The sequence below is a fragment of the Crocodylus porosus genome, unplaced genomic scaffold (assembly GCF_001723895.1).
Source record: "Crocodylus porosus isolate Cpor-Errol unplaced genomic scaffold, CroPor_comp1, whole genome shotgun sequence".
In the NCBI taxonomy this organism is placed as follows: domain Eukaryota; kingdom Metazoa; phylum Chordata; order Crocodylia; family Crocodylidae; genus Crocodylus; species Crocodylus porosus.
The window spans coordinates 36,931,841-36,940,231 of record NW_017728950.1 but is presented as its reverse complement, the minus strand read 5'-3'; the positions used below and the strand labels follow the sequence as shown (position 1 = coordinate 36,940,231).

The following is an 8,391-nucleotide window of genomic DNA, read 5'->3' as shown; positions in this document are numbered from 1 at the left end:
GGCAGCAGGAAGAGGGCAGTCAGCCAGGTGGTACAGGCAGCCTGGAGAGCAGCTCCCACAGGTAAGACTAGGGCGGAGGGGAATTGAGGCCCCCCAGAAGGTGAGGTCCCCATGGGCAGGGCTGGGGCTGGGGCCGCTGCCCAGCTGGGGCGTGGATGGGGCTGGGGGGCTGGGGCTGGAATGTGTGGCTGCAGGGCCCCTGTGGGGATCAGGACAGCGCCAGGGTCGGTTCATCCAGGGGGCAGGGGATGAGACTGGTTCCCTGCCACTGCGCATTCCTGAGGACCAAGGGAACCCATGCCCCCCAGATCTCCCATGGAAGTGCACGCAGTAATGGGGAACCAGCCCCCCCCTCCCCCCGCTCAAGCCTGGAGCAGGCAGGCTGCACCCCTACCCCCCATGGGCTCTGCTTTAGCCATACTGCCCATGGGGGAGGGGAAGCCTGGCTCCACACTCCACTCCACTGCAGCAGCTGGTCCAGCAGGGCCCAGGTGGCTGTGGCTTAGGAGAGAGGGGCCTGGACCAGCATGCTGGTGAGCAAAGGGAGCATGAGGAGCTCTGATTTTCCATGATAAAAAACCCAAAATCAAGTACCAAAATGTATAGGTATTTATAATTAATCTTATTCTAGTGATTGAGGGATTGGTAGGTTTCTAAATTGCTTTAAAATAGTACATATATCAATAAAACATTGTGTTCAGTTGATATCTGTATATATCGTGGTGTTTCATTTTAATCGCAGATTTTGGGTTATTATCAGAGCATTTGCTATTTTTAATCAGAGAAAACCAAGGTCCCTGCTCATGTAGTACATAGCTCTCTCTCTAAAGTTTCAGGGCTAGATTCTCTGGTTCTATCAAACTTCAGAGGTGACAACAAAGAGAAATTGTGTAAGCTTGCCACTCAGGCAAAAAGACACGGCAGTGTGGCTGCCCAGAGCAGGATTCCAGCTGTGGGAGAGGACAGCAGTGCCAGGATACTGCCAGTACTGCCTCCTTGTCAATCCTGGGAAAGTTTCTTCACTGGCTTCTACTGTATGCACTACATCCCAGAAATTAGGCAGTATAGCACAGCGGTGAGCTTACCCCACTACAAAAGCATCAGGCTCACTGTCTCAGGTGCACTTTTTGGCACTTGCTTGGGCTGCTCTAAGGCAACTAAGTCACCTGATTTCTGGACTTTGGTACACAAAGCAAGAACTTGCTGACACACAAAGGCAATGGAAGGCAAGCCCTTAGAAACAGAGGGAGAACTTTGCTTTGCTGTTTTCAGCCTCTTGTTTGAGTTGTTTACCAAGAAGACATATTTTATACCATGAAATATTTTAAAAGGAATACATTTTCTTGTATAAATGCCTTGGTGTTTTTTCCTCAGTTAATTTTTTGGTAAAAAAACATTTTAAAACTCTTTAAAAGTAAAAAAGCAGGAAAGCAAAATTAAACAAGAAAACACTTCTTTTTTGGGGAATAATTTATATTATACACTTCTGATTTCTTCTTGCCACTTGCTGTGTGGTACAAGTATTATGGCAGCTGTAAACTACTTTATAAAGGGGTGGGAAGTCAGGAAGGCTTTAGTGTAACTAAATTATAAGATATGGGATTGCCATAAAGGTTCTAATTAGCACTGTGCAGAAACGTCCATGACAGAAATTCAAGCACAGTCTCCTGGTGCTGAGTTTCATTTCAAACCTAAAGCTTGGGCCAGGTGTGTGTGAACCTAGATCAAGTTTCAGGTGAGCCTTGGGCTAAGTTTCAAGTGAACCTGATTAGCCTTTACAAACCAGGAGGCAGGGAGCGGGGTTAACTTACCTTTTTGAATCTGATGAAATCCAGGAATCTTAAGAAATATAAGGATGGCCACAGGAAATGCTCTATAGCTGTGACCAAACACAAGTGCACAGCTGCAGACCACTTAAAAATGGCTCATCAGGCAAAAAGCTGACTCCTCATTGCATGAAGGGTCAAATGCAGACATTTCAAAACACAGCATGAACGCCATGTGCCCCCAGAGGGTGGGGGGCAGTGCTGTTGGCAGGAGCATGGCGACAGCAAGCAGGGAGCTCGTGCAGGCGGCTGCGGTGCTGTCAGTGGAGGCGGGGTGGTGAGCACCGACCAGCAATTGGCAACTACACACAGACGCCGCCAGCAGTGTAAGTGCTGAGGATGGAGGTGGGTAGCGCTGACCACTCGCAGGCGTTGTTGGTGACTTTTTTCTCAGGGGGTCTACCACCACACTCAGGGTGTGTGCGTGCACCCCTTACACGGTGCCAATGAAACAGAGCATCTTCTGTCTGCATTGCATGCCAGCCTCGAGCTGTTTTCAGAATGGGAGGGAGAAAAAGGAGCAGAGGGAGCTTTGTCTGGACTTTTTTCAGCCCCTGCTGGGTGGTAGGGTGGATATATTAGGGCCCCTTGTAGGTAGCAGTGGGGGGTTCTCTCATTCACCCACCCTACCCTCCAGCTCCAGACTCCTAGAATGAGCATCCTGTGCTCCCTTTCCCCCCTCCCATTCTGAAACAAGGACAGGCTGGGAGAGAGGGGGGACTATTGATAGGGGAAACTGGCTGTTGGTTGGCAGACAGTAGCTAGATTCCCCTCTCCCTGGAACAAACAGTGAATTTCTGTTTGGTGGGGAGGGGGCAGGGTTTGTAACTCAGAACCCTTCCTGCGAAGTGTTCTCAGCTACAGCGGGGATCTGCACTTCTGTCTGCATCCTTATTAGGGCCTGACGTACCTGGAAGTCCTCTGTTTTCGTTGACTACTAAGGGCAGCTAAAGGGCCATTGCACCTCACAAGTTCAAGTTTATACACAGGGTATTTTGAAATATCTGGCAGTGCATCTTGCTGTTCCCATAAACATTGCCACTGCTGTAGCTCTGGAGTCTCCTACCAAAAAGCATTCCTATTCATTATACTCCTGGAGACTCTGGAACTGTTAATCACATGGCTCCACCAGCTGTACTAGAGATTTTCTGTAAAATAATAGCTTTAAAAGGTGCGTAGAATTCAGATGAAGGTAAAAAGTGAATGAAAGAGTCTTTGTTTCTATCATCTCTGTTCCTCTTCTGATTCTTCCATTTTTATGGAGGGTGGCGCTGTGAAGAAGGTTAGTGGAAGACAATCCAATTATGTGTGAAGGGCTTAATCTCAAATAGCATGTGGAACAGCAGTGCCAGTGCTGGAAAACATCTGTATTCATTAGGTGGTACACTTTGCAATCAAACTCAAAAAGCAGTGAGCTAAGCTAAAGCCATTATTCTGGGAAGGTAAAAAGATTAATATGACAACCCTGCCTTTCTCTGTTCACAGGTGTTCCCTTTCCAAAGAACTTCCTTCAGATCTGCAAGAAGATCCTGTGCAGGCTTTTCCGGGTATTCGTTCATGTCTACATTCATCATTTCGACCGCATCATCATCATGGGTGCTGAGGCCCATGTCAATACTTGTTACAAGCACTTTTATTACTTTGTAACAGAGCTCAACCTCATAGACCGGAAGGAGCTTGAACCTTTGGTAAGTAGCTGTAATAACAGTACAATTCAGTGCTGGGGAAAATTCCCACTCTCCTTTCTAACAACCTTTTCCAAACTTGTCACAGTGGATTCTACTAGGGAAAAAGAGGCCATGTTTGAGGGTAGAGCATTTAAAGAGATTAACTGTCTCGGACAAGAGGCCAGTTCCCTCTGTTGTATGGTTCAAAAGAAGAAAGTAGAAAGAATAGAATTCAAAGCATTTTATATGGAAAAGCACAGGGTGGGAAACACTGACACTAAAAATAGTCTATTTTTCTTCTCATTTCTGTAATATATATATAGTAAAATTAGTATTTTTACTAGTTTCTTTTTTCCACTGCTGATTAGCAGCAGCATTGTACCCGGAGGAAGAAGCATTCTATCTAATTGGAGTGACTTAAATCCAGGCCTACCATCATCTTCTTTTTAATAATTAAATATTGAGTGTCCTAGATCCAGACTTCTCTTTCGCTGAGACAGAAGTTCAGACAACTCACAGCACAACAATGCTTTTCCCTGGCCAAGGTTCCTGAGTACTACAGAGATCAAAGCTTCAAAAATGGAAATATTTTTGCTATTGCCTGCAAATGCAACTGAAAAAAGATGTTATAAAAGCAACCAAGTTTTGGCAGAGAGAACAGGGAAAAGACAGTTCAGAAAGTGGTTCTCCATGCAAACTTTAGCAGTGGGCACCTTGCCAGTTTGAGAATAGATCAGGGCTACGTGTTATGCACAAATCACAATTTGGAAAACTCTGTATCCAGTGAGTTTCTGATGAAGTGTTAGTTAGCACTATTCAGAAATGTTTTCTTTAAGCTGCAATATAGAATGGTTAAGTATACTTTACATGAAGTGAACTGTACAAATAACTTGAAATGAAATATGTCTGTGCATAAAAATAGTAGATGCTTGCATTTGTGTGTGTGTGCATGTGCAGAACTTAGAAGCCACTGGGGGTGATCAAGACTTGTGGGCAGGTGAGAGCAGGAAATGCTTTTGGAGCAGGAAATGCATAAGGAAGGAAACCAGAAAGTGTTTTGTAGGAGATCGGAGGAAGAAACAACCATGTAAGAAAGTCCTTTTAGAGGTATTAATTAATAATCTACAGCATCCCTGCAATTTTACAGATAGCTAAACTGAACTGGCAGGACAAAGTGGCCCTTAAGAAGTAGGAAATAGTACTTAGGCAATGCCTCCACAGAACAGCCCTTCCCTGCCACTCTCAAGAACTTAGAGCAGCTCTCCCCCTACCCCTATCCCAGTACCCAGCATTGCAGATGTGTTAGAGCCAAGATGTGTGGGAGGTAAGACCAGAGGCAGGGAAGGATAATGCTTGGATCACACGTTGCTCCGCAGAGCATAAGTTCGAGCAGCACTGAGGTCCTTGCTGATCTCAGCATTACTGAGAGAGCAAAAAGAACTTAAAGCCATTTTCAGCTGTTAACTCCTTGACCCCTGCACTCTGCCTACAGGCAGAGCAGTTCAGGGCCAGAGTGATGCAGGCATGAGCCCAGGTACACAGAGTGAGTCTGGTATGAAGCCAGGAATATAATCCAGCTGGTGGCGTGAAGTCCTCTGGAGACTCAGTTTAGAAGCCTGATAAAACTCAGTAGCATAGAGGGGGTTATTCTATCCCTAACCTGCATTGGGAAAAGCTGTGATAGCAGGCTGATGGATCCCCACCTGCTTTCACCACCCAGAACCCAATTCGCAGCTGTTGGCCAAGACCAGGAAACGGAAATGCATAAAAACATGCATCTTCTTTTTTATCTTGTGCTAGTCAGAGAGGAGGAAACTGATTGCCATGTGAACACAGATGTGACAAATCATCTCAGATGTTAATGCAACAGCCAAGGGTGACCTATGCCCAGCCAAGTTCACCATTGAAGGAAATGAGCCCAAATGATCTCACTAATTAAAAGCTGGGCTAAGCTCTGATTAAATAAAGACTTCCTGAACCGGAAGTCTATTGATGAATCAAAGTATATTTGAGTAAGGGAAATCATTCAGAATGCTGGTATTGGATTTATAGTAATACTGCTGACACATTCCAGCCTGGAGGCAGGATTTAGGTAATTTAAGGTGAAGTTTATCATTTTAAAATCTGGTGCAGCAATTAGAAAAATGAAAGAGCAACTTAGGGTAAGGGAGAGAGTCTTTCCTTTAGGGAGTCACAGGATTTCCTCTTTGAATCCAAGTCTGCGGCTGCATTTATAAACCCTGATTATCCTGCCACGTTTCCCAGGCCTGATTTATTTTGACAAGAGTCCTTGTGGAGCAGGTTTATATGGCAAAAGAGAAAGCTGTCACTTGTTCAAGCCGTGGGCCAATCTGAGAAAAAATGTAAGGACTCGCAGTTAAATTGTAAGGGAAGTTTTTGGAAACTTGTTTTGCAGGTGATATGTATACAATATAACACTCAGAAGGCTCTTAGGACACATTTGAATAGGGAAGCTCATGAAATAAGTGAAGGTATGAATTGTAAGTTCAGTTCTATTCTGTAACTATTCTGTCCTCACTCCCCACGGGGATATTCCAACTCCCCACTGAGTGTCTACGTGCTTTAGCTTAATCTAGGGGTGTCAAGACACATTAGGCCTAGTGGACGGAATGAGTGGCATGCATGCTGGTTCCAGTGAACAGGGCTGGTCCAGTGTGGGCACCATAAATGCCCCAGACCAGCTGTACACATCAGAACCAGCTCCCTGCACCGTATGCGGTGCGCCTAGGTCCTGGCCCTGTACCACATGCAGCATGCAGGTCCAGTCGGCGACCCACAGGCAACAGGATAGCAGGCCACATGATAGTGCCGTATCTTTGACACCTTTGCCTTAATCCAATTCCAAACTAAGCTTTAAAAGCCATAGGACAAGAAATGAATGTGAGATAACTATTCCAGGGTATCTGCAGACATGCTCTTAGTTATGGTACTGGTAATACTTTAGAATTGTAATTTGATTCTGGGTGGAAATGCTAACAGAGCTCTAGAGAGATTGTAATTTATTGACAAAATTTTGTTATGCAATGCTTAATCCTTGTCTTCAGTGTAACTAATGGGTTAGTAGTAGATATTGCCCAATAACAATGTAGCATTTTACGTCTCTAAAGCAACATAAAAATGCTAATTGATTCATTTACAGCCTTCTGGTTAAAGCCTGGTCTTAGAGCTGGAGGACCTGCATTCTACTACTAGTTCTGCTACAGATAGCTTTTTATGGCATGGAGCAAGCCCATTAAAGAGCACGGGGCATGGTTTTTCCCATTTGGAAAGTGAATGTGATCATACTTCCTAGCTTTACGGAGGGGTTATGAAGCTAACTACTAATCGTTAATGTTTATAAAACACTGGGAATCCTCGAATAATGAGTATTAGAAAAGCGCAAGTATCTTTTATTATTGTTGTTGTTGTAGCCCCTCCTTGTCTATAGCGATCTAGAAACTGACAGTGCACTTAAAGCAGCTTTCAGTCTCAGGTTAGATCGGTCAGTACTGTAAAATTGATGTTGTAGCTGTGATGGTCCAGAAATTATGCAAGAGGCAAGGATTTTTTAGGCTGATAGATTTTATTCGTAGTTAGGATAAAGACAAACTTTCAAATGCAATACCTATTAGATTTGTCAACATTCAAAAGATACAGAAGTACACACACAAAAAACAACAACTTTGTGGCCCTTTTTGATGAGGTCTTTGCTTGTAGCTAGTTTGGGTGCACATCAGCATCAAGTGGAAACATGCATATATAATGTAACAGCTCACGACATTAGAGAAGGCTGCTTTAAATTACCATTTGAGGACCAATATTTTTTTGAGGGCCAAAGCTGCAGACCTCCAGTTTTTCGACCCCTGTGGACAATGGGGCTGTTCAGGTCCAGTTTTGAGCCTTGTGTTCAATTGTGAATTCATCAGCTTCATGTTGGGCCATTTGCAAACCATGCATCCCATCTCCATTTGTAAAAGGTCTGTCGTGAAAAGTTGCTGTGTCACTTGGCAACCGTTTTTTAGTTTTATCTGGGCACCTCATCCATCTGTCTTGCTTAAGGCCTACAAGCTGTTTCATGTGAGGCCATATAAACCTGGCTAAATAGTTTGTTACAACTTCGGTTAGCATATTTGTCACAAATGTGATTTTCCCACAGCGTGTGTGTGAAATGACTCTCTCCTCTTTTGAAAAAAAGTTCTCAAAGCTTCCTCTTGGCTGCAGCCATTATAGAGGGTTCTCCAGCATGGACTGATTTTCAGCTTTCACAGTGTGTTCTGTAAAAGGGTAGACTTTTTGAAAGCAGCTAACTGCAGGAGATCCCAGGATCAAAAAACCCTATGCCAAAAAAAAGTGGGGTGGCACATGTAGCAGTAGCATGCGCCACCTAAAACTGGAGCCTGGCCAGCCAGAGCCACACTCCAGCTGCCAGCCAGGCTCCCTGCTGCAGGAGCACCATGACTGCAGCTCTCTGAGACCCCCACAACTCCAGGTAAGGCTGCTGGGGCCAGCACAGTTAATGGTCCCAGCTTCCCCTAACCACCCTGGGGTAACCTGCCACACAGCCAGAGCATACGTGGCATGGGCATTCCCCAGGGATAAGTAGCAGTGGCACAAGGTGTTCCTGCTCATCTGGATGTGCTCTCAGAGTCCAAGTGAAAGGCCTGGGCTTACATACTCAGCCCAGCTGGCTTTGTGGCCAGTCAGGTCCATGCTTGCAGCTGGTTCTGGTCTGGGGCCAGGTACCCCTGCTGAGAAAGAAGATTGCACTCTAAGTCCGCAAGTTAGCTTGTCTAGGCAGGCTACCAGCAGCAGCTAGCCCAGAAGAAATTGGGATGCCTTTTTGAGGGACAGATTTTTTCCTCACATCCTTAAATATTTCTCATCTTCTGGCAGGAAAT

General features: G+C 45.1%; 1 protein-coding gene across 1 annotated transcript in view; it reads left to right on the top strand.

The window, feature by feature from the left end:
- Positions 1–8,391, top strand: part of MOB3B (MOB kinase activator 3B) — a 171,443-nt gene that overhangs the window by 142,693 nt on the left and 20,359 nt on the right. Inside the window, exon 3 of the mRNA XM_019555302.1 lies at positions 3,312–3,514. Within this exon, the coding sequence (XP_019410847.1) occupies positions 3,312–3,514 (203 nt within the window). The remainder of the gene's footprint in view (positions 1–3,311; positions 3,515–8,391) is intronic.